Raw genomic sequence first — 25947 nt, 5'->3', positions numbered from 1 at the left:
ACACACACACTCTCACACTCTCACACACACACTCTCTCTCACACTCACACATTCTCACACACACCGTCTCTCACACACACTCACACACACTCTCTCACACTCTCACACACACTCTCTCTCACACTCCCACACACACACACACTCTCTCTTACACTCTCACACACACACTCTCACACACACACTCTCTCTCACACACACTCTCTCTCACACTCACACATTCTCACACACACCGTCTCTCACACACACTCACACACACTCTCTCTCACACTCCCACACACACACACACACTCTCTCTTACACTCTCACACACGCACTCTCTCACACACACTCTCTCTCACACACACTCTCTCTCACACTCACACATTCTCACACACACCGTCTCTCACACACACTCACACACACTCTCTCACACTCTCTCTCACACTCTCACACACACACTCACACACTCACTCTCTCACACACACACTCACACACACTCTCACTCTCTCGCTCATCCCCCTCTCACGCCCTCTGTGTAACTCAACCGGTCTGTCAGGTACTCGAAGGCTTTAAACCACCGCGGCTGCCGCTGTTGGGCGATGCAACCGCAGCGCCTGCCTCGCCTCGTCTCCCCTCCTCGCCTCGTCTCCTCGCCTCGTCTCTGATGCGCGCTGCTCGCTGCTTGCAACCCGCACAACGACCACCGCCACCACCGCTACAACCACCGCAGCAGCAGCAGCAGCAGCGCAGGCGGTGTGTGTCTCTCTCCGTCTGCCGCTGCCTCCGTCGATCCGTGAGCCGGCCGCCGTAACAGCGATCGCCTTTACTCGGCAGCAGCAGCAGCAGCAGTAACAGCAGTATCAGTAGTAGCAGCAGTAGCAGTAACAGCAGTATCAGTAGTAGCAGCAGCAGTAACAGCAGCAGCAGTAACGGCAATATCAGCATCAACAGCAGCAGTAGCAGCATCATCGACAGCAGCAGCATCATCGACAGCAGCAGCAGTAACAGCAATATCAGCATCAACAGCAGCAGTAGCAGTATCAGCATCAGCAGCAGTAACAGCATCAGCAGGAACAGCAGCAGCGACAGGAGGAGGAGCAGCAGCAGGGCGAGTCGTTACCGGCTCGGCGGACCAGAATAGCCTTGTGCCTGCAGCTGTTAGCGCTGCTGCTGTTGTTGAGTAGTGGTGGTGTAGTGGTGTTGTTGTTGAGTAATGGTAGTGTTGGTGGTGGTGTAGTGGTGTTGGTGGTGGTGTTATTGGTGGTGGTGGTGTAGTGTTGGTGGTGGTGTTGTAGTGGTGTTGTTGGTGTAGTGGTGGTAGTGGTGGTGTTGTTGGTGTAGTGGTGGTGTTGTTGGTGTAGTGGTGGTGTTGTTGGTGTAGTGGTGGTGTTGTTGGTGTAGTGGTGGTGTTGTTGGTGTAGTGGTGGTGGTGGTGTTATTGGTGGTGGTGGTGTAGTGTTGGTGGTGGTGTTGTAGTGGTGTTGTTGGTGTAGTGGTGGTGTGGTGGTGTTGTTGGTGTAGTGGTGGTGGTGGTGTTGTTGGTGTAGTGGTGGTGTTGTTGGTGTAGTGGTGGTGTTGTTGGTGTAGTGGTGGTGTTGTTGGTGTAGTGGTGGTGTTGTTGGTGTAGTGGTGGTGGTGGTGTTATTGGTGGTGGTGGTGTAGTGTTGGTGGTGGTGTTGTAGTGGTGTTGTTGGTGTAGTGGTGGTAGTGGTGGTGTTGTTGGTATAGTGGTGGTGGTGGTGTTGTTGGTGGTGGTGTTGTTGGTGGTGGTGTTGTTGGTGGTGGTGGTGTTGTTGGTGGTGGTGGTGTTGTTGGTGGTGGTGGTGGTGCAAACGTCGCCCAGCGATGGATCCCGCGAAGGATGATGAGTATGAGCAGCAGGAGCAGCAGGAGGAGGAGGAGAGCGACGTGGGGAGAGCTGCGATCGAAACTCGCCAGTCGCAGGCCGATGGCGTTCACGCTGAAGATGGTGATGGTGGTAGTGATGGTGATGATGATGGTAGTGATGGTGATGATGATGGTAGTGATGGTGATGATGCGGACGATGATGAAGTTGCCGATGATGACGAGGAGGACGATGACGACGAAGAGGGCGATGATGGCGATGATGGAAGGGACGACGGCGATGCTGGCGAGGCATCGACAGCGGCGGTGGGAAAAGATGCGCAGCCTCCTCGACTTTGGTGAGTGGTGGGGTGGTGGTGTGGTGAGTGGTGTGGTGTGGTGTGGTGAGTGTGGTGTGGTGAGCATTGGTGGTGAGTGGTGGTGTGGTGAGCATTGGTGGTGAGTGGTGGTGTGGTGAGTGGTGGTGTGGTGAGTGGTGGTGTGGTGAGTGGTGGTGTGGTGAGTGGTGGTGTGGTGAGTGGTTGTGTTGGATGTGGGGAGCGTTGGTGTGTTGAGTGGTGGTGTGGTGAGTGTGGTGGTGTGGTGAGTGTGGTGGTGTGGTGAGGGGTGGTGGTGTGGTGAGGGGTGGTGGTGTGGTGAGGGGTGGTGTGTGGTGGTGTGGTTAGTGTGGTGTGTGGTGGTGTGGTTAGTGTGGTGTGTGGTGGTGTGGTGAGTGGTGAGTGGTGTGGTGAGCGGTGGTGGTGTGGTGAGGGGTGGTGTGGTGAGTGGTGGTGTGGTGAGTGGTGGTGTGGTGAGTGGTGGTGTGGTGAGTGGTGGTGTGGTGTGTGGTGTGTGGTGGTGTGGTGGTGTGGTGAGTGGTGGTGTGGTGGTGGTGGTGTTGTGGTGGTGTGGTGAGCATTGGTGGTGAGTGATGGTGTGAGGGTGGTGTGGTGAGTGGTGAGTGGTGGTGGGGTGGTGGTGAGTGGTGGTGTGGTGAGTGTGGCGTGGTGTGTGGTGAGTGGTGGTGTGGGGAGCGTTGGTGTGGGGAGCGTTGGTGTGTTGTGTGGTGAGTGGTGGTGTGGTTAGTGGTGGTGTGGGTGAGTGTGGTGTGGTGAGTGGTGGTGTTGAGCGTTGGTGATGTGGTGTGGTGAGTGGTGGTGTGGTGAGTGGTGTGTGGTGAGCGTGGTATGGTGAGTGGTGGTGTGGTGAGCGTTAGTGTGGTGTGCTTGCGGTGTGAGCGCTGCGCTCCGAACCCAGCGACCCGAGTTCGATTCCCACGCACGGCCACCACCACCACAACCACCACCACAACCACCACCACAACCACCACCACAACCACCACCACCAACAACAGCTGACAAACATCTCCCCCATGTCGCCTCGAACAGATCGATCAGCAGCAACCACAGCCAGCTGATGAGGGCCGGTCAGAGCACTCGCATGGGGCTTGGTGTGGCTGACCCGCCACGACCCATTCGACTCTCTTGTGTTCCCCGGTGCCGATGTTAAACACACACACACACCGGTTACTCGCTTGAGGCTGAGTCGACCTAGACGGGATTCTGTTTGTCGCGGTGCAGCGCTAACCACTGCGCCACCGCTCCCCGCGGACAGCATCTCACATTGACAGGCGAACAGGCAACACCCTTCACGTGTACAGTACAAAGATCAAAGATCCCCCGTATAGCCTTAACAGACTGTAAGGGCAAGTGCTGTTAGCGAGTAGCACCTATGAAGGCCGGAACGGTACACGAGGGGGTGGGTGGCCAGCACCACGCCCGGCCGCCTTTGTCTCCCCTAGTGGCGATGTTTACACATCGAATCGGGTTCTCATTTGAGGCTGAGTCGACCTAGGGGAGGCCCAGGAGCGGTTCAGATAATCGTCACTGTTGGTGTTGGCTGTGAGCGGGAATCGAACTTGGGTCGCTGGGTGCGTAGCGCAGCGTAGCGCTAACCACTACCACTACCGCTTCCCAATACACACACACACGCAGACGCACACACACGCAGACACACGCACGCAGACACACGCACGCAGACACACGCACGCAGACACACACACGCAGACACACACGCAGACACACACACGCAGACACACACACGCAGACACACACACGCAGACACACACACAGACACACACAGACACACACACACACACAGATACACACACAGACACCTAGACACACACAGACACCTAGACACACAGACACCTAGACACCTAGACACACACAGACACACACAGACACCTAGACACACACACGCACACACACACACACGCAGACACACACACGCACACACACACACGCAGACACACGCGCACAGGCAAAGATCACCCGTATATCCTGCGTAGACTGTCGGGGCAAGTTGCCGTCAGCGAGGGCCGGAACTGCAACACGTCAGGGGTGGGTGGGTGGGTGGCCAGCACCACGCCCGGCCGCCTTTGTCTCTCCCCAGCGGTGATGGGGGTTTTGTTGTTGTTGTTTGTTTGTTTACACATCGCAAGCCGCTCTCTCACGATGTCGGGGAACGACCTCCAGGTCCGCCTTGGTCTCCCTTCCAGTGGGCAATGTTTACACGTAGCACCGGCTACGCATTTGAGGCCGAGTCGACCTAGGGGAGGCCCACCACTGGCAGGGTACGATGCTGCCTGCCACTCCCTATCGCCGTCGGGTTAACACGGCCACGATACGTAACACCCGCCACTCCTGTCAACATCATCGGCAATTGGGGAGACAAAGGTGGCCGGGTGTGGTGTTGACCCCCCCCCCATCCCACCTCGCGGACTTTATAGGTGATACTCGCGGACAGCACTTGCCCAGCAGTCTGTTGAAGGCTACACGGGGGACCTTTGTCTGTGTTCGTGTGAGAACGAGATAGATGATGTTGACACTGGTGAGATGTTGACTACCTCACCCGGTGTACAGGAGGTCGTGACCTCGCTGTGTGTAAGCCAGGCGCTTGGAGAATCTCAGATGCGTGGTGAGATGTTGACTACCTCGCCCGGTGCACAGGAGGTCGTGGATTCGCTGTGTGTGAGCCAGGCTCTTGGGGAATCTCAGATGCGTGGTGAGATGTTGACTACCTCGCCCGGTGCACAGGAGGTCGTGGATTCGCTGTGTGTGAGCCAGGCTCTTGGGGAATCTCAGCTCCGTGTTGAGATGTTGACTACCTCGCGCGGTGCACAGGAGGCCGTGGTTTCGATCCTGACCCCGACGATGCCACGGTGATGGGTGCTCCTCACGAACGGCACTTGCCCCCGCAGTCTGTTGAAGGCTACACGGGGGACCTTTGTGTGTTTGTGTGTAACGCTTGGCTGCGTCGTTTGCACAGCGTGCCGTGCAACGTGACGTCCATGGGCCCAGTTGCCACACGCAGAGGGGCGGCTGCTATAGGTTACGTGGCGAGCGCAGAGGAAGAACGAAAACACAGCAACAAAAACCACCCGCCCGTTGTACCGTACTTCTATGCGCTCCCGCAAAAAAACCATTGCCCCGAATGGTGCAGGTGGGGGGTGGGGTGGGCAGCAAACCACGCCCGGCCGCCTTTGTCTCCCTTTGTGCCGATGTGGTTTTATTTGTGAGTGGTGGCAGCGGCGATTTAATTATCGGCGCTGAGCTCCCGATTCTGGCTCGCCACCGATTAAACACGGTGGCTGATCAGAACCGAACCGGTGCTGGGCCTCCCCTAGGTGGACTCTGCCTCAAAAGAGTATCCGGTGAGGTGTGTGTAAAACATCAGCAACGGGGAGACAAAGGCGGTCGGGCGCGGTGCTGGCAACCCATCCCCCCCCCCGTGTGCCGTTCCCAGGTGCTGCTGCTGCTGCCACACGCAAACAGCACTTGCCCCAATAGTCGTCTGGCGAAGGCTATACGGGGGGTCTTTGTCTTTGTAGGGACGGTTTGGCAAGGATTGACACTGCGCCTCCTCACATGAGTTGGACTCCCCCACCCCGCCCCTCTGTCTCTCCCCGTGTCTCTCTCCCCGTGTCTCTCGCCGTGTCTCTCCCCCCATCTCTCCCCCCGTCTCTCTCCAACTCTCGTGTCTCTCCCCGTGTCTCTCCCCCCGTCTCTCCCCCCGTCTCTCTCCAACTCTCGTGTCTCTCCCCGTGTCTCTCTCCCCGTCTCTCTCCTCTCTCTCATCTCTACCCGTGTCTTTCCGTCTCTCTTCATCTGTCTCTCCGTATCTCCCCGTGTCTTTCCCCGTCTCTCTCCATCTCTTTTTTTCCGTCTCTTTCCCCGTCTCTCTCTCTCCAACTCTCCCCGTCTCTCCGTCTCTCTCCCCGTGTCTCTCTTCATCTCTCCCCGTGTCTCTCCCCGTCTCTCTCCGCGCCCCGGGTGGAAGAGTTCCTGCGCGTGGTGAGAGCGGGGAATGTCGCCTCGCAAGATTCCCACCGCACCACCACTACCATACTCTCACTACCATACTCTCACTACCATACTCTCACTACCATACTCTCACTCACCAACTCTCTCTCTCACCAACACTCTCCCACTCACCAACTCTCTCTCGCTCGCTCACCAACTCTCTCTCACTCACCACCACTCTCTCTCTCACTCACCACCACTCTCTCTCATTCACCAACACTCTCTCACTCACCACCATTCTCTCACTCACCATCACCACTCTCTCTTACTCGCCAACACTCACTCTCACTCACCAACTCTCTCTCTCTCGCTGCTCACCAACTCTCTCTCTCTCTCTCTGCTCACCACCACTCTCTCTCTCTCACTCACCACCACCACCCTCTCTTCTCTCGCTCACCACCACTCACCACCACTCTTCTCTCGCTCACCATCACTCTCTCACTCACCACCACTCTCTCACTCACCACCACTCTCTCTCTCACTCACCACCACTCTCTCTCTCACTCACCACCACTCTCTCACTCACCACCACTCTCTCTCTCACTCACCACCACTCTCTCTCTCACTCACCACCACTCTCTCTCTGACTCACTCACCAACACTCTCTCACTCACTCACCACCATTCTCTTCTCTCACTCACCACCACTCTCACTCACCAACACTGTCTCACCACTCTCTCTCTCACTACACCCCATGGCTCCCACCTCCCACGAACCCAACAAGCCAGATGATTGGTAACCTTTGTGGGTACCACGTGGGCTGAGGTTCGATTCCCCCGCTCGCGGCCACCAACAACGATGCCCTCAACCGGTCCTGGGCCTCCTGAGCCTCGGTCGAGCGCCCGGTGCGATGTGTACAACCATCGCCGCTGGGGAGACAAAGGCGGCCGGGCGCGGTCTATGGCCCCACCACCCCCTCGTGTGCCACAGTGCACTTGCCTGGCAGTCTGTTAATGTATATACGGGGGATCTTTGTCTGTATGACAGAATGGTTGTGACAGGCTGCGTGTGTGTGCGTGTGACGGCCAATTGCCCATCGTGGCACAGCGATCATATAGGCGACGTTTCGGGCCATGGACTCTTTTTCATGGCACGCAGTTGTTTAGGCTCGGGGGGGGGGGGGGGTTGGTGGGGGGGGGGGGTTGGTGGGGGGGGGGGGGTTGGTGGGGGGGGGGTTGGGGGGGGGTTGGTGGGGGGGGGGGTCGTGCCAGTCACGTGACGCTGTGGCGAGGCGTCTTGGGGGGGCAATGATGAGAGGGGAGGCTGGGAACAGCCTCCTGGACAAAAATAACAGCGGCGGGGGGCGATGCCAAAGACAAAGCTCCCCCGTGTAGCTGTTGGGGCAAGTGCTGCGCTGTCTGCGAGTGGCACCCAATGAAGGCCGGTACGTCACACGAGGGGGTGGGTGGCCAGCACGACGCCCGGCCGCCTTTGTCTCCCCGGTGTCGGTGTTTGCCCCACACCGCACGGGGTTAGCGGCTCACGTGTTGGTGCTGTCACTGTGATGGGTCGTGAGAGGGAATCTAACTCGGGTCGCCGGGTTCAGAGCTCGGGTGCGTTTACACCAACACGCACGCGGTTTACACACAAACACACAAACACGGTCACACGCACAAGGTTACACACACACGGTTACGCACGTGGTTTACACACAAACACGGTTACACGCACACACACACACGGTCACACACACACACGGTCACACACACACACGGACACACACACACACGGACACACACACACACACGGCTACACACACACACACACGGCTACACACACACACTGCTACACACACACACGGTTACACACACAGTTTATATACACACGCGGTCACACATGCACACACGCTCACACACACACATGGTGATGTACGGTGACACACGCACACATATACAGACGGTGACACACACGCACACACACACACATACAGACGGTGACACACACGCACACACACACAGACGGTGACACACACGCACACACACACACAGACGGTGACACACGCGCACACACACACAGACGGTGACACACACACAGACGCGCCCACTAAGTGCATGGTAACGCCCCTGGTAACGCCCCTGGTAACACCCCTGGTAACTTGCAAACACACGCGGAGCTCTCGCTTTCCCTGGCTGCTCGAGAGAGAGAGGGCGAGAAAGGTGACGTCACCATCTCTCTGACGTCACAGCTGGGGTGGCCACACCCTTGGTCCCGTGACCACCACCACCACCACGTGCTATTCGCGAGCGCCGATTTAATCCTTCGTACTCGGCAATAAAAAAATATATATATAATCACCCCATCGCCTAGTAGTTAATCGATTTTGGCCAAAGCTGATGATCATAATAATAATGATAATGTAAATGTATAAAGCACCCTTCTAGACAATCGTTCTCGGTCGCAGCAGATCGGTGACGTCGCCTGGCGTCATTTGTGACGTCATCTCGCCGTGCCCGTCGCTGCACGCGTGTGCTCTGTGACGTCATCTCGCCGTTCCCGTTGCTGCATGCGTGCTTTGTGACATCATCTCGCTGTGTTTGTCCCTGTACGTGTGCTTTGTGACATCATCTCGCTGTGTCTGTCGCTGTAGGCGTGCTTTGTGACGTCATCTCGCCATTACCGTCGCTGCATGCGTGCTTTGTGACATCATCTCGCTGTGTTTGTCGCTGTACGCGTGCTTGGTGATGTCATCTCGCTGTGTCTGTCGCTGTACGCGTGCTTTGTGATGTCATCTCGCCAAGACCACCATGTTGTCCTGGAGCAGCCACGCAATTCGTTACTGGCACAGCACACCGGTGTGTTGGAGAGCAAACCCACGATGTTTACCGTTCAAGTACGACGTTTCGCCAGTAATAGCAACGAGCATTATCAGGCGGACGGCTAGCTTGTTGAGGCTCTATGGGGGGCATCTTTGTCTTTGATGTCCCGAGCCTGTAGCGTGCGCTCTAATCCGTGTGAGCTCTCCCTTGCTGCCCCTCGATGTAAACTCCACGTGGGTGCATACTTAGTGCCTCCGCTTCCTCTCGGTGACGTCCGCGTTTCTGACGCCAAGAGTGACTTGGCCGAGCCACCCGTGCAAGGCCCGGCGACGGGAGGGGAAGGGAGCGATGGAGTCGGTGACAAAGGGGGACGGGAGCGGGATACGGAGAGGAGAGGGAACCGATGGAACGGGAAATTCGAGGGAAAAGGATGGGGAAGGAACGGAGAAACGGGAGCACGGGGGTCAGGAGGGATGAGGAGAGGCTGTTCGTGGGCCTCGACGGAGGAGGAGCAGCGTCTAAACTAAAACTATCGCAAATCACGAAAAGTAAATGAACTCATCTTCTTGGTTCTTTCGGTAAAGTCACGTAGAAGGGAAATAATAAAAGAATACAATTACAACATAATAAAATATGCTTATTTTATTATGTTTTAGTTTTATTATTTATTATAAAGCATTCTTATTTTATTATTTCTATTTTTATTATTTTTTTATTTCCCTTCTACGTGACTTTACCGAAAGAACCAAGAAGATGAATCCCTGCAGTCACGAAAGCTTTAAATCGAAAAGTAAATGAACTATTAAAACTAAGCTCCTTTTTTATTTCACCCAGGTAAGGCCCACTGAGCTGCTGTATAACTGTTTTTCAGAAGCGATTTGGCCACAAATCATAGCTCAACGAAGTGGCTTTTATCACCACGTGGAAATTCATCGCAGCCAAATACTCTAAACGCTTCACAATGAATCTAAATGTGGAGGGAAAAACACAGAGGACCCGGGGAGAGAGACATGCATACTCCACATATACAACAGGCGTCAGGGTTGGGATTGAACCCACGACCTCCTGCAAACCAGGCGAGGTAGTTAACATCTCCTAGCCACAATGATGATGATGATTAGAGACACCACAAACTCCAAATATACAACAGGCGTCAGGGTTGGGATTGAACCCACGACCTCCTGCATACCAGGCGAGCTGGTTAACATCTCCTAGCCACCGTGGCGCCCACTGTTTTCACAGCTGACAGTGACTGAGAGTGGGCAGGGGTTTCATGGTGGGGGTGGCCACTCAAGTCACGTGACGTACAGGGGGGGGGGAGTCTTCAGCCATACGTATCGATCTTCTTGGTTCTTTCGGTAAAGTCACGTAGAAGGGAAATAATAAAATAATAAAAATAAAACATAATAAAATTATTCTCACGACGTTTCGGCCACAACGCAAGCAGCCGTCCTCAGGTGAAGAAGAGGTCTGTCGGGAAGACCGCGTCTGAATGAACACCACCAGGCTTGGCAGCGTATATTTAAGCTGGGTTGGAGGGGGAAGAGCGCCTTGACAAAGGAATTTAGCATATTTATGGGAAATGCAGATATGGGATTAGTCACTACAGATATGGGATAAGTCTACGTGACTTTACCGAAAGAACCAAGAAGATGAATCCCTGCAGTCACGAAAGCTTTAAATCGAAATACGTATCTATGTTGAACTTTTTTCGCACCGTATGTAGCCAAACGTGCTAATCGGAGGTGCGATTTTAAGATGAGAGATTTCTAGATGAGAAGGGGAGGGATTCTGAGTGGGTTTGGCCACACGGAAGTCAGGGAGGCTTGAGCCGGTTGAGGTAGATGCATCTATAGTAGCGGGTTAGCACACGTTTATTAAAGCAATTCACACTAGCGCCAGAACTACAAAACGCGTGTGGGGAAAGTATGACTAGATTCCATGTGTCCACGTTTTTTTTATTTTCTTGACGCACACAACAATCGGGACCTCACCGTTGGAACCTCATTTGCCAGTAAAAAATATGATAATTGTTTTTTTACCCTTTTATCTGGCAACAAAAATGACACTTTTTTTTACAAGGAGTCATGTTTGCATAGACCACAATACCTGCAGTCATAATGCAAGTATTGTGGTCTATGCAAGTATTGTGGTCTATGCAAACATGACTCCTTGTAAAAAAGGTGTCAGTTTTGTTGCCAGATAAAAGGGTAAAAAAACAATTATCAATCGGGACCTCGTTCGTTTTTTAAATCCTTTATATTAAGTTAACTTGCTTGCTTGCGCGCTTACGACCGTGCAAATCTTTCGGTCGTTTTTTAACCCACTTCCCGTGATCCAATCGAGCTGACATTTTGCACACAGACTCGTTGTGCGTGACAATTTATTTTCGTGAAAATTTTTTTCCAAAATTTTACACTTTTTAGGGAAATTTTTTCAATATTTAATTACCAATTTCTTAATGGTGCAATGCAATCATCTGACCCATAGGTGGCAGCCATCTCAAGCCAGAGGACGAGAGGACTCTAGCCGCCACGCATATAAAGGATTTATAGTGAAAAACTTTGTTTTTACGGGTTAATTTTATTCCCTGCAGCGACCCCGACATGCCGGGAGAAAGTCGCACCCTGGAGGAGGAGAGTCGCCGAGGCGTCGGGGTGGACAGTCTGCACCTGGGAGAGAGTCGCACCCTGGAGGAGGAGGAGGAGGAGGGTCGTGGTTTGGGGGAGCGCCAAGCCGGGGGAGAGCGTGCCGTGCGCTCTCACCGCGGAGTGGAGAGCTTGAACCTGGAGGAGGAGTGGCAAGACGAAGACTTCCCCAGGTACAGCTACAACAGAACGCCACACGTGCAGGGTCATCTCGCAGTCGCATCTGTGAAACCCCCAGTCTCGGACGGAGCAGTCCGGAACGCTGTCCTCTGGGGGGAGGGAGACGGTGGCTCACCGTGCCCGTCTAGCCGCCACCGCCGCCTGTACCTCGCGATGTCAACCTGCTCGTGGGATTGTAATTATATTATAATCATTATCATCATAATTTTGACTTGTGGCACGCCAAACGGTGTTCGCTCATCGCCCTCTTGGAGAGAGGACGACTCTGAGAGAGAGAGGACGACTCTGAGAGAGAGAGGACGACTCTGAGAGAGAGAGGACGACTCTGAGAGAGAGAGGACGACTCTGAGAGAGAGAGGACGACTCTGAGAGAGAGAGGACGACTCTGAGAGAGAGAGGACGACTCTGAGAGAGAGAGGACGACTCTGAGAGAGAGAGAGGACGACTCGGAGAGAGAGAGGACGACTCGGAGAGAGAGAGGACGACTCGGAGAGAGAGAGGACGACTCGGAGAGAGAGAGGACGACTCGGAGAGAGAGAGGACGACTCGGAGAGAGAGAGGACGACTCGGAGAGAGAGAGGACGACTCGGAGAGAGAGAGGACGACTCGGAGAGAGAGAGGACGACTCGGAGAGAGAGAGGACGACTCGGAGAGAGAGAGGACGACTCGGAGAGAGAGAGGACGACTCGGAGAGAGAGAGGACGACTCGGAGAGAGAGAGGACGACTCAGAGAGAGAGAGGACGACTCAGAGAGAGAGAGGACGACTCACGACTCGGAGAGAGAGAGGACGACTCGGAGAGAGAGAGGACGACTCGGAGAGAGAGAGGACGACTCGGAGAGAGAGAGGACGACTCAGAGAGAGAGAGGACGACTCACGACTCGGAGAGAGAGAGGACGACTCACGACTCGGAGAGAGAGAGGACGACTCACGACTCGGAGAGAGAGAGGACGACTCGGAGAGAGAGAGGACGACTCGGAGAGAGCGAGGACGACTCGGAGAGAGAGAGGACGACTCGGAGAGAGAGAGGACGACTCGGAGAGAGAGAGGACGACTCGGAGAGAGAGAGGACGACTCGGAGAGAGAGGACGACTCGGAGAGAGAGAGGACGACTCGGAGAGAGAGAGAGAGAGGACGACTCGGAGAGAGAGAGGACGACTCGGAGAGAGGAAAGAGAGAGGACAACTCCGAGGGGCCAGGAATAGAAACCGCAGACGAGGAGTGGGAAGGCAGGCACGCTGCGAGCCGCAGCGAACAGTTACCCAAGCTCTGTTGTTCTTCATATCTCAAGGTGGTTATTGGCCAATCGATGAGTGTTTATACCACGTGGGAGAAGGAAGCGGCGCACCCGGGAAAAAAAAAAAACACCGCACGTGCGAGGGGGAAACGCTCTATCCCTCATGATGGAACGGGTGGGGTCCGCACCGGCCAGTACCGCCTTCTCACGGCGAGCCAGCGGTACAGCTCCTCCTAGACGCTCACGAGGCTAAGGGAGCAACATCTTTGTGGTGATCCACCAACACCTCGCCGCTGCCTCCACAGCGCTGCTGGATTACAGGCAGCCACGTGCAGCGCATAGCCACCGCCGCCAACACCCCAACGCAGGGACACATAATATAGAATTATTATTATTGTGGATAGGCGTTCCTTGGGTACTCTAGTGGTAGTGCCTTACGCCAATAATCCCCGACCCCCGGGAAATATCTAAGTTCAGCCCAGGGGCCCCTTTCTCTCAGAGTGGAGTTTGTGTGTTCTCTCTCTCTCTTCCCCCCTGTTTCTATGTGGGTGTCCTTCTCCCGCTTCTCTTGTTCCACCCCCCTCCCCCCAATAGCTAAACCCACACACCCAGTGGAACTGCTACTGGCCAGAGCATCCGCATTGGTGAATAGATGACCTGAAATTAACTCCAACGGAGAATCGCAGAGCAGCATCGGCAGCTCCCGCCCTCTGTCCCCACCGCACCTACTTGCGATTAAAAAAAGCATGGCAGGACCTCTTCTGCAGTAGTGGTATTGATTATTGCTGTGTGGTCTAGCCCAGGAGCACCCCCAGTGGCAGCGCTCTGTGCGTTCATCAGAATCTTTGAGACCGCAGAAGGTGGAATCCGATGGGCTATGAAGCTCTTTGTCGGCAAGTTACACAACAATAAATGACAACAACAAAAACAACGATAGGAGTGCCAACAAGAGCTAAAGTTAAACAAGTCGCGACATATAAATATGTAAAGGAGAGCCGACACAAGATTGCAGGGGTTTCGTCTCTTAATCCTTTTCTCCCATTCACACCTGTCCCCAGCCGTCCCAATCTCGTTCCCGCCAAAGGCCCCCCTCTTCCCGCCCCCGTTCTCCCCTTATATCTCATCGATTACCCCTCCCACTAACCCTCCTATTGGTGGGAATCCTTCCCCTGACACCCCTACAAATACAAAAATGCAATTGCATATGTCAGATTTATGAAGCTTGGGCAAGGCAGGTAACAACAAAAACAACAGTCCACGACCACACCAAGACGACAACCACACAACAGTAGTGGTCCCTCGATATAACTGGCACATTAACGTTGAACTGTCGATAAGTACACGGGCGGGGGGTGAGGATCAAAGCTACGAATCGCATCGGCAAATGTGGCTGCTGCTGCTGCTCAATCTGGCGCCGATGATTGTAGCCTGGAGACTTCCATGCGGCGCAGCAGACGGGCGGTGCGAGAGTTCGCCTGTGAACGAACGCAAGCCACGGTGGCTGGGCGGGTCTCGCCCCGTAGGGTTCGCAATGGCCGTGTCACCACCTGTGGATTACAGCCGTAGGTCTGGGTGTCTCTCTGTGTCTCTCTCTGTCTCAGCGGGGCTCGTGATGGCCGTGCCAGGTTTCACAATGGCCGTGTAACCACTGGCGTGTCAGCCCTAGGTCTGGGTGTATCTCTGCGTCTCTCTCTGTCTGGCTCGGCTCGTGATGGCTGTGCCAGCTTTCACAATGGCCGTGTAACCACTGGCGTGTCAGCCCTAGGTCTGGGTGTATCTCTGTGTCTCTCTCTGTCTCAGCTCGTGATGGCCGTGCCAGGTTTCACAATGGCCGTGTCGCCACGTGTGTATCGCAGCCCTGGGTCTGGGTGTATCCATCTCTCCGTCTCGCCGCTTGAGACACCGGCGCGCAGACACAGCGGACGCTCCGAGCCGGTCGCTCGCCCCCCCCCAACCGCGGGGGTTCACGATGGCGAGCGATCTGGTCGCACTCAGAGCGGCGGTGGTTGCAAGCAAGTTGCTACGTTTTTCTAAACGCGCGGCTCTCGGTAACCGAGGTTTGTCGCGAGCGCGCGGCATTCGTACGTCGTAAGACGTTTCCATCTTGCGTCGCCTCCTGATGAGACGCTTCGTTGAGCTCGCGTTTGTGCAGGTCGCCTTTTGATAAAGAGCTATATAGCTCGACGGGCTTCACCCTGGTAAAATAAAAAAAATGTTTAGTTTCTTTTCAGGTGATGTACTTACTTTTCTTGGAATTTCTCTTACTTGATGCAGCTATCGTGCTGTGACGGTTCCACCTAAAGACGGAAGCTTGTGTTGCCTCCAAAACGTCGTAATTTTTATTTTATTTTACTTTTATTAATTTCAATTTTTTACCTACGTGACTTTACCGGAAAAAGAATATGAATCCTTGCAGTCACGAAAGCTTCAAATCTAGAATTGGATGTACTTACCGTTCCTATACTTGCACTCCTATCGTTTTTGTTGTATTGTTTGTTGTTGGAACTTGTGAAAGAGTGCATCGTAGCTCATCGGATTTTCCCACAGATAAATATTCCGATTCTGGTGAATGCGCAGGGACAGCTGCCGCTGGGGGTGCCCCTAGGCGAGACCATAGAGCAACGTCGCTCCCAACTGTGAAACTACAGCAGCCCGTGCCCGCCTTTGGAGCAGGTGCTACTCGCTAACAGCACTTGCCCCACCAGTCTGAAGAAGGCTACATGAGGGACCTTTGTCTGTGTGCCGCGTGCAGCCCCATCGGCCTGCTGGGCCCGGAGCCACACGGCGCCCTCGAGGTCCAGGAGGAGGGGAGACCCGGTACGGAGCCAGTGGAGCGTGCGTGTGGAGCGTGCGTGTGGAGCGTGCGTGTGGAGCGTGCGTGTGGAGCGTGTGGAGCGTGTGGAGCGTGCGGTGCGTGTGGAGAGTGCGGTGCGTGTGGAGCGTGTGGAGTGTGCGTGTGGAGCATGCGTGTGGTGCGTGTGGAGCGTGCGTGTGGAGTGTGCGTGTGGAGCGTGCGTGTGGTGCGTGTGGAGCGTGCGTGTGGAGCGTGCGTGTGGAGCGTGCGTGTGGAGCGTGCGTGTGGAGCGTGCGTGTGGAGCGTGCGTGTGGAGTGTGTGGAGCGTGTGGAGCGTGTGGAGTGTGCATGCGGTGCGTGCGTGTGGAGCGTGCGTGTGGAGCGTGCGTGTGGAGTGTGCGTGTGGAGTGTGTGGAGCGTGCGTGCGGTGCGTGTGGAGCGTGTGGAGCGTGCGGTGCGTGCGGTGCGTGTGGAGTGTACGTGTGTAGTGCACTCACGGCCACGATCCGTGACCATGGAGACGGCCGTCCGTGCCGCTCAGTCGATCGTTGTGATGCTGATGGTGTTGAGGATGATGAGGATGGTGCTGAGGATGTTGATAATACTGGTGCTGATATTGATGATGCTGATGACGCTGTGGTGTGACGACTGCGTGCGCCCAGCCGTGCCGTCGTCGCTGCCGCTCTCCTCCGCTCCGCGTTCGTCCAGACGGAAGCTGACGGCTCCGGACATCAGCCTCTCGCTGGACCGCGCTGACGACGACGACGATGACGACGACGACGACCTGGAGGGCGACACCCCGGACATCGACGTGGACGCGCTGGAGACGCCGGACGATGCCGAGTCGCTCGACGCCACGGGACCCACGGGGGAGCTCGAGTGGGAGGGTGAGCGGGGGAGGGGCGGGGCACTCTGTCCAAGTCACACTCCCCCCCCCCTCATACCCCCCCCCACACCTTCTCGCATCCTCCACCCCCCCCATACCCCCCCCCCCCCATATGCCAACCCCCCAACCCTCTCATCTCCCGTCTTCATCCATGAGAGTATTGAAGGCCCTATTCCGTGTCCCCGCTCACGTGTCCCCACCCGCGTGTGTCCCCAGAAAGATGCCCTGGTGGTCGCCATCTTTAAGAAGGGAGACCGCACAGACTGTAACAACTCCTCAGTGGGCCAGGAAAGGTCCTGGCAAGGATTATTCAACATCACCTTGCTAGGCACGCTGAGGAGAGGCTTGCGGAGCCCCAATGCAGTTTCATGAAAGGGCGGTCCTGCACAGATGACATTTTATGTCCGTTTGCTACAGCAGAGGTGTAGGGAATTCCAACAAGACCTACATCTCTGCTTTATTGACCTGGTCAAGGCCTATGATACCATCACTAGGCCTGGGCTCTGGGTTGTACTTCATGCTTTTGGAGTCCCTGACCTGCTGCTCACAATCATTAAGGACCTTCATGATGGTGAGCGGGCCCGGGTAAAACTACGTGGCCGGGAGTCGGAGCCATTCCCTGTTCACCTTGGGGTGCGACAGGGATGTCCTCTGGCTGTAACATTATTTAACATCTATTTCGACCACGTAGTTCGTGAAGCCTTCAGTAGCTGTACCGGAGGAATTTCCATCTGGTACAGATACAATGGGAGGCTGATCAATGGCCCGGGTGCTGTCAAGGGATGGCTCCCGATTGCTCAACCATGTTATGTATGCCGATGATCTGGTAATTTTTGCTCACTCAGAGGAGGAGTTGGAGACGCTGCTGCTGAAACTGGAGTGTGCCACTAAGAGGTGGGGCCTTACCATCAGCCCCACCAAAACTAAGCACCTGCCTGGGTATTTAGTACCATCGGACACTTCACCCCCACAACTCCCAATTGGCGATGGGGCAGTCGAGCGGCAATATCTTTTCATCGGTTGCGTAACGCTGTGTGGAAGCTACCTGGTCTGTCGCTCCGCACGAAGCTTCAGGTCTTCTCGGCCACGGTCATTCCCTCCCTTCTCTACGCTTGCGAAACGTGAACCCCCCTAATGGAACATCTTCGCCGGTTAGAAACATTTAGGCTGGCCTGCCTACGATCCATCCTGGGTTAACCAGGCTGGATTGTGTGAGGAGCTCACAAATCCTTGAAAGATCTGGGCAAAGTCCAATCGGTGAGCTCCTCCGGCAGGCAAAGCTGCGTTGGCTGGGTCATGTAGCCCGCATGCCCAATCAACGCATGCCCAAACAGCTTTTGTTCGGCCGTATTGAGGGGGCTAAACGGGCGCGACACAGGCTAGAGAAGAGATGGAGTGATGTGGTATACAGGAGGACGTGGAGCTGAGTGGACTTGCCGATGACTGGTACCAGCAGTGTCAACATCGGCCTCTGTGGAGGAGGCTCGTGAAGGACGCTACTGGGCAGTTGGAGGCAGTCGCCCTCCAACAACAACGGAGGGCGGAGGAGCGATGCTCACAACAACGAGCGGAGCGCCGGGTGGCTAAAGCACAGCAAGTTGGCACAGTAGGGGGGCACAGGTGGTGCATCAGCCAGTCATCTCGGTCATCTCAGTCAGTCGACCCGTGGCACCTGCTGGGTCTGCCCCGTGACCTCCTGCCAGCGGACGTTCGACACTTCACGTGGCCTCAAAGTGCACATGGCCCTGGCACAAGCATCGTGGTGACGTCACCGCCACTTAGTGGCGAATGACGGTTGTTGTTGTTGTTGTGCCCCCCGCCCGCGCGTCTCCCCGCTAGACGACACGCCGCTGCGGAGGGCGCCGCTGCCGGAGCTGAGCGGGGTGGAGGAGCGGGAGGACGCGCTGGGCTGGCGCCGCGTGCTGCTGGGAGAGACGGAGCACCGCGTGGACCTGCGCGCCGTCGAGCCGTACAAGCGCGTGCTGTCACACGGGGGTGCGGGTGGCACGGCGGCGGAGCACGTGTCACACTCACAGCACGTGTCACACCACGTGTCACACTCACAGCACGTGTCACACGACGTGTCACCACTCGCACAGCACGTGTCACACCACGTGTCACCACTCGCACAGCACGTGTCACACCACGTGTCACCACTCGCACAGCACGTGTCACACCACGTGTCACCACTCGCACAGCACGTGTCACACCACGTGTCACCACTCGCACAGCACGTGTCACACCACGTGTCACCACTCGCACAGCACGTGTCACACCACGTGTCACCACTCGCACAGCACGTGTCACACCACGTGTCAAAGCACGTGTCACAGCACTCACACAGGATGCATCACAACACTCACACAGCACTGCTTGTGTGTGTGATGCGCGTGTGTGCTCCAGGCTACTACGGCGATGGGCTGAATGCGATCATCGTGTTCGCTGCGTGTTACCTGCCAGACGGGAAGGACCCGGAGTACGCTTACATCATGGAGAACCTCTTCCTGTGAGCACGGGCACGAGCACACGTGTCTCTGTGTGTCTCTGTGTGTCTCTGTGTGTGTCTTTGTCTCTGTGTGTGTCTCATCTGCTGGACTACGTAGTGACGGACCAGCGGATGCGAGCCCATGTCCTTGACACCAGGACCTACCGTGGAGCTGATCTGCCCTCTGACCATAGACTTGTCATCTGTAAGATGCACCTGCCATTCTTCCACTCCGGTGGTGGGTGTACACCCAGGACCCCATTCCAACCTAAGGTGGCCTGGTCTCAGCTAGCTGATGGAAGTTGCAAGCGAGAATTTCATCATCGCTTGCAGCTGGGGTTGGCATCGTCCCCCACTCCTCCTGATGTCGAGGGCAAATGGGCGAGGTTTAGGATTGCGACTCATGCAGCTGCAATGGCTGCTTTGGGTACGCAGTCCAGACCTCCCCAGAGACCCTGGCTGACAGAGGAGGTGTTCAGGTTAGTTGAGAAAAAGCGACAGGCCCACTCTCATCGGCTACAGCATCCCACGTCAGAGAATGAGGAGGCTTACCGCAGCCTTCCCTCGGAGGTTCGGAGAGCCGTGAGGCGCTGCAAGGATGGGTGGTGGTCGCGGGTTGCTGAGGAGATGGAGTCTACTTCTGTGGCCCGCGATCACAAATCCCTGTTTAACTCCATCAAAAAAGTTACATGCAGCGCCACACCTATTATCATCATTATGGTAAAAAACGGTGGTCCAATCTCCGACCCCCAGGAACAGGTTTGCAGATTTGCTGAACATTTCTGTGAGGTCCAGAGCCTGAGACCAGGAAAGGCACCGGGCAGAGATGATCTCCCAAGCGAAATTCTGAGGGAGGGTGGCGTTTGTGCACGGACTGCCCTACATGACATCATAACAATAGTCTGGACCACTGAACGGGTTCCGCAGGACTGGAAGGATGCCCTGGTGGTCCCCCTCTTTAAGAACGGGGACCGCACAGACTGTAACAACTACAGGGGCATCTCCTCAGTGTGCCGGGAAAGGTCCTGGCAAGGATGATTCAACATCGCCTTGCTAGGCACGCTGAGGAGAGGCTTGCGGAGGCCCAATGCGGTTTCAGGAAAGGGCGGTCCTGCACGGATGCCATATTTTCTGTCCGTCTGCTACAGCAGAGATGTAGAGAATTCCAACAAGACCTACATCTCTGCTTTTATTGACCTGGTCAAGGCCTATGATACCATCATTGGCCTGGGCTCTGGGTTGTTCTTCGTGCTTTCGGAGTCCCTGACCCTCCTCTCATGATCATTAAGGACCTTCATGATGGTGAGCGGGCCCGGGTAAAACTACGTGGCCGGGAGTCAGAGCCATTCTCTGTACACCTTGGGGTGCACAGGGATGTCCTCTGGCTCCCACATTATTTAACATCTATTTTGACCACGTAGTTCGTGAAGCCTTCAATAGCTGTACCGGGGGAATTTCCATTTCGTACAGATATAATGGGAGGCTGATCGATGCCCAGTTGGAGATGCTGCTGCTGAAACTGGAGCGTGGGGGGGGTGGGGCGGAGTGCGGGGGGGGGGGCGGGGGGGGGGTGGGGGGGGGCCGTTGTCTTCGTCGTCGCTGCGCGTTCACGGGAACGAGGCAACTCGAGTTGGAATCCTCCCGCTCCGACATCGACGCCGGCATCAAGCGTGGCCGGGGCGGGGGGGGCGGCGGTTCTGGCTACGGCCCCCGTGCGCCGGTGCCGGCCTTCACTCGTGGGCGGTGCGAAGTCCGCGGGGGGGGGGGGGGGTGAAGGTCGTGGTGGACGCGTGGTGGGGCCATGTCTGCGCAGGTACATGGTGAGCACGCTGGACCGCCTGGTGGCCGAGGACTACATGATCGTCTACCTCAACGGCGCCACGCCGCGGCGGCGCACGCCGGGCCTGGGCTGGCTCAAGCGCTGCTACACCATGATCGACCGCAGGTGAGCTCGGGGCGGTGCGGGGCGGTGCGGGGCGGTGCGGGCGGCGCGGGCAGCGCGGGCAGCGTGGGTAATGTGGGTAATGTGGGTAATGTGGGTAGCGTGGGTAGCGTGGGTAATGTGGGTAGCGTGGGTAACGTGGGTAGCGTAGGTAATGTGGGCAGCGTGGGTAATGTGGGTAATGTGGGTAATGTGGGCAGCGTGGGTAATGTGGGTAATGTGGGTAGCGTGGGTAATGTGGGTAGCGTAGGTAATGTGGGCAGCGTGGGTAATGTGGGTAACGTGGGTAATGTGGGTAACGTGGGCAGCGTGGGCAGCGTGGGTAACGTGGGTAACGTGGGCAGCGTGGGTAATGTGGGTAACGTGGGCAGAGTGGGTGAGCAGCATGGGCAGTAGCAGCCGTGTTCTATCTACTGCTGCGCGAACGCCGGCCCACCCCGAGCCGCGTGCCGCGCTTCACGGGCGTTGACCGGGGCCGGCCCCGCGGGGTTCCAACCGCGGGTGGCGGCGGCGGCGGCGGCGAGCGGTGAACGAGGGAGGCGCTCCCTGCTCGGCCGTGGACGCTCGGAGATGACGGCGATGGTGGGAGGCCACGAGAGGCCACGGGAGATGACGACATCGATGACAATGAGGATGCGAGGAGGGATGCGTGGGGTGCCGCTCCCCCTGACACCACCAACCGCCCCCCCCCCCCTCCTGTGCCACCCCCACCACCCCAGGCTGCGGAAGAACCTCAAGGCGCTGGTCATCGTCCACCCGTCGTTCTTTGTGAGGACCCTGCTGGCGTTGACGAGGCCCTTCATCAGGTGAGGTCACGGTCGAGGTCACGGTCGAGGTCACGGTCGAGGTCACGGTCGAGGTCACGGTCGAGGTCACGGTCGAGGTCACGGTCGAGGTCACGGTCGAGGTCGGCACGCGGCCGTTTTCCGGCACTTGCCCCCCAGCAGTCGGTGTGGGCTACACGGGAGAGGGACCTTTGGCTTTGTGTGCGCGCAGCTCCAAGTTCAGCCGCAAGGTCCGCTACGTGCACTCGCTGGCGGAGCTGGCGGAGGTCATCCCCATGGAGCACGTCTCCATCCCGGACTGCATCCAGCAGTGAGGCGCTTGCACGCACACGGGCATGGGCACGGACACACGGACAGACGCGGATGGACACGTACACACGGACAGACGCGGACGGACAGACACCCACGCACGCACGGGCACGGGGACACGCACGGACACGGGCACAGACACGGGCACGGACACACGGACAGACACACGGACACGCACGCAGGGACAGACACCCACGCATTCACAGAGACGGGGACACGCACGGACACGCACGGACACGCACGGGCACGGACACGCACACACGGACACGCACGCAGGGACAAACACGCACGCAGGGACAGACACGCACGGACACGCACGGACACGGACAGACACCCACACACGCACGGCACGGGCACGCACGGGCACGCACGGACACGCACGGACACGCACGGACACGCACGGACACGCACGGACACGCACGGACACGCACGGACACGCACGGACACGCACGGACACGTACACACATGCACGCACAGACACGCACACACGTGCACGCCCGTGGACTGCGATCCACGTGTCGGCCTTCCCTGCTCTGACCTCCTGCACGATTTCGCAAACGGTTTACCCCCCGACTCGATGGACCCCTGCTCTCTCTGTCTCTCTTCGTCTCTCTCGGTCTGTCTCTCCCTGCTGATTGCTGTTACTCTCTCGCTCTCTCTCTCTCTGTACCTCTCTCCCTTCACCGTCTGCGTCTCCTCCTCGAACCTCCTCCTCCCTCCTCCTCCTTCCCCCTCCTCCCTGCTTCTCCCCCCCCTTCCTCCCTCCCCCTCTCTCCTCCCTCCTCCTGTCTCTCCTCCCCATCCCCCTCCTCCCTCCCTCCCTCCTCTTCCTCCCTCCCTCCTCCCTCTCTTCTCCTCCCCCTTTCTCCCTCCCCCTCTCCTCCCTCCCCCTCCCTTCCCCTCCCCTTTCTCCCTCTCTCCTCCCTCCCTCCCTTCCCCTCCCCGTCCTCCCTTTCCCCCTCTTCTCCTTTTCCCCCTCTCCTTCCTCCCCCTCCCCTTTTTCCTTCTCTCCTCCCTCCTCCCTCCCCTCCCCTTTCTCCCTCCCCCTCCCCTTTCTCCCTCCCCCTCTCCTCCCTCCCCCTCCCCTTTCTCCCTCTCTCCTTCCCCTCCCCTTTCTCCCTCCCCTTCCCCCTCTCTCCCTCTCTCCCTCCCTCCACCTCCTCCGTGCTCTCAGAGTGGACGAGGAGCTGCTGCTCGCCGCGGCCGAGGCTCGGTAGGTCGTCGCGTCGCGAGCCGGTGGCGGCGGCCGTGGCCCCGCGCCGAGTCGCGTGCCGTGTCGTGCGCCCCTCCTCCGCCCGACGTGACCCCCAATTCGCACAGCCTGCCACGCGATGGGCAAACACGGCCAATGCATCACTGCAGCAGCAGCCGCAGTGATGATGATGCGATCCGCGCAGCCAATGTATCACTGCAGCTGCAGCGATGATGATGATGATGATGCGATCCGCGCAGACATCGGCAACTGGTTTGGGGGGGCTATTTCGATGCCATGGTGGCTATGAGATGTTAACTACCTCGCCTGGTATGCAGGAGGTCGTGAGTTCGATCCCGACCCTGACGCCTGCTGCTGTATATTTGGAGTTTGCGTGTCTCTCTCTCTCTCATCATCATCACGGTGGCTACGAGATGTTAACTACCTCGCCTGGTATACAGGAGGTTGTGGGCCTTACCTGGTAAAATAAAACATAGTATAGTTTAAATAGTTAGTAAATAGTCCACGTGTGTGTGTGTGCGCGCATATTTGGTGTGGTCAACTCGGCTTAAAATGAGTGCCCGGTACGATGTGTAGTAAACATCACCCTAGAGGGAGACAAAGGCAGCCGGGCGTGGTGCTTGCCACCAACCCCCTCGTGTGCCGTTCCGGCCTTCATAGGTGGTACTCCCTAACAGCACTTGCCCCAGCAGTCTAATCGGGCTATACGGGGGATCTTTGTCTTTGTGTATGTGTGCGTCTTGTGAGTGGGGAGCGGTGGTGTCGTGGTTAGCGCTGTGCCACGAACCCGGCTGACAAAACAAAAACGTGAACAAGAAACATCTTAAAGTGACTACACGCAACAGAAACATCCAGGAAAAAAACAGCAAAGGTGCATTTATAGTTTGGTGTGTCCAGCTTTATATATAGATGTTGAACCTCTTTTGCACCATACAAAGCCAGCCACGCCAATCGGAGGTGCCGGTCACCCACCCTCCTGGCTACCTTGATACGTGCTTGCTCACAGCACTTGTCCCAAAAGTCTGTACAGGCTACATGGGGGACCTTTGTCTTTGCATGCGTGTGTGTCTGTGTGTCTGTCTGTCTGCTCCAGGGAGGAATTGGACATGCAAAGAAGACAGCACGAATCTGACAACACCCCGTGGTACACATAGACACGCGCACATGGACGCGCACGCACATGAACACACACGCACATGAACACACGCACATGAACAAAGACACATACACACATACTCAAACAACACACACAACAACAACAACCGCCATTCACCACTAAGTGGCAGTGACGTCACCGCGGCGCTTGTGCCAGGCTATGTGCACGCACATGCACACAGACACGCATACATAAACGCACACACACACAGATACCAACACGCTAAGACAAAGATCCCCCGTATAACATTAACAGACTGTTGGAGCAAGTGCTGTTAGCGAGCAGCACCTATGAAGGCCAGCACTGCACACGAGGGGATGGGTGGCCAGCACCACGCCCGGCCGCCTTTGTCTCCCCAGTAGTGCTGTTTACACACCGCACACCAGGTTCTCGTTTGCAGCTGAGTTGACCTAGGGGAGGCCCAGGACCGGTTCACATAATCGTCACTGGTGCTGGTGCACGTAAACACACACACAGATACAAATAAAGACACGTACACTGACACACACAGAAACACTGACACACACAGAGACACTGACACACACAGAGACACTGACACACACAGAAACACTGACACACACAGAAACACTGACACACACAGAAACACTGACACACACAGAGACACTGACACACGCACACACACACGCACAGAGAGACACGCACACACGCACAGAGACGCACACACGCACAGAGACACACACACGCACAGACACACACACGCATAGACACACACAGACACACAGAGACACACACAGACACACAGAGAGACACACACACACACACAGAGACACACACACAGAGACACACTGACACACACACACACACTGACACACTGAGACGCACACACACTGACACACTGAGACACACTAACACACATTCCATCGAGAGAGGAATACTCAAGCCACACGGCACAGGAGGAGAGCTCCCCACGGGGTGACTCTCTCGGCTCGGGGCGACTCTCTCCGCGTGGCAAGTACCCGCGGGGTGGATCGCGTCCGAGCCCTCTCCACCTTCCACCGGACAGCGGCGGGAGCCGAGCCGCTGCTGGGCTCCGTAAGACAATCACGTGGGGGGGGGGGGTCAGGGGTCAGGGGGTCCGCACCCTCGGCAATAATCGCACGGCGAGTGTGAGCGCGTGTGCGCGCGTGTGCGTGTGTCAGCAGGTTTACCACTGGTTCCCACGCTGTCTGTGGGGTTGGGGTGGGGGGCAGATTTTCGGGGGGGTGGGGGAGGGGGTGGGGGCGGCTTTGGGTAGGGAGATCCGCAGGGTTCGGGGCGTCTGTGCGTTTGACCAAAACCATGACCCCTTCCCCCCCCCCCACTGAACCCAGTCGGGGGGGTTAAAGCACAAAGGTCAGAAGGTCAACGCTGCGGCGGGGGCGGCGGCGGG

The 25947-nt window shown here is 56.8% G+C and overlaps 1 protein-coding gene across 2 annotated transcripts; it reads left to right on the top strand.

Annotated features, from left to right (window-relative positions):
* The first annotated feature begins 1754 nt into the window (after positions 1-1754).
* Positions 1755-25752, top strand: BNIP2 (BCL2 interacting protein 2). 2 transcript variants are annotated; one of them, XM_078880858.1, is made up of 11 exons: positions 1755-2162; positions 11520-11744; positions 15740-15804; positions 16444-16668; positions 18507-18662; positions 19071-19173; positions 20966-21097; positions 21814-21900; positions 22091-22189; positions 23363-23401; positions 24495-25752. In XM_078880858.1, exons 1-11 carry the CDS (start codon positions 1825-1827, stop codon positions 24553-24555), a joined length of 1530 nt encoding a protein of 509 aa, XP_078736984.1. In that variant the 5' UTR covers positions 1755-1824; the 3' UTR covers positions 24556-25752. The 2 variants fall into 2 exon arrangements, with proteins under 2 accessions (XP_078736984.1, XP_078736985.1); XM_078880859.1 differs by lacking the exon at positions 23363-23401.
* The last annotated feature ends 195 nt before the right edge of the window (positions 25753-25947 follow it).

Source organism: Lampetra fluviatilis, chromosome 59, assembly GCF_964198595.1.
Source record: "Lampetra fluviatilis chromosome 59, kcLamFluv1.1, whole genome shotgun sequence".
NCBI classification, from domain to species: Eukaryota; Metazoa; Chordata; class Hyperoartia; order Petromyzontiformes; family Petromyzontidae; genus Lampetra; species Lampetra fluviatilis.
The sequence above is the reverse complement of the archived record's forward strand: the minus strand, read 5'-3'. Positions and strand labels throughout refer to the sequence as shown.

Excerpts from the sequence above, each read along its gene's own strand:
- BNIP2 (XM_078880858.1), top strand. The coding sequence starts at position 1,825 with ATGGATCCCGCGAAGGATGATGAGTATGAGCAGCAGGAGCAGCAGGAG. Across the intron at positions 16,669-18,506 it reads GGGGGAGCTCGAGTGGGAGG|ACGACACGCCGCTGCGGAGG; the intron begins GTGAGCGGGGGA and ends TCTCCCCGCTAG. Across the intron at positions 21,901-22,090 it reads TTGACGAGGCCCTTCATCAG|CTCCAAGTTCAGCCGCAAGG; the intron begins GTGAGGTCACGG and ends GTGTGCGCGCAG.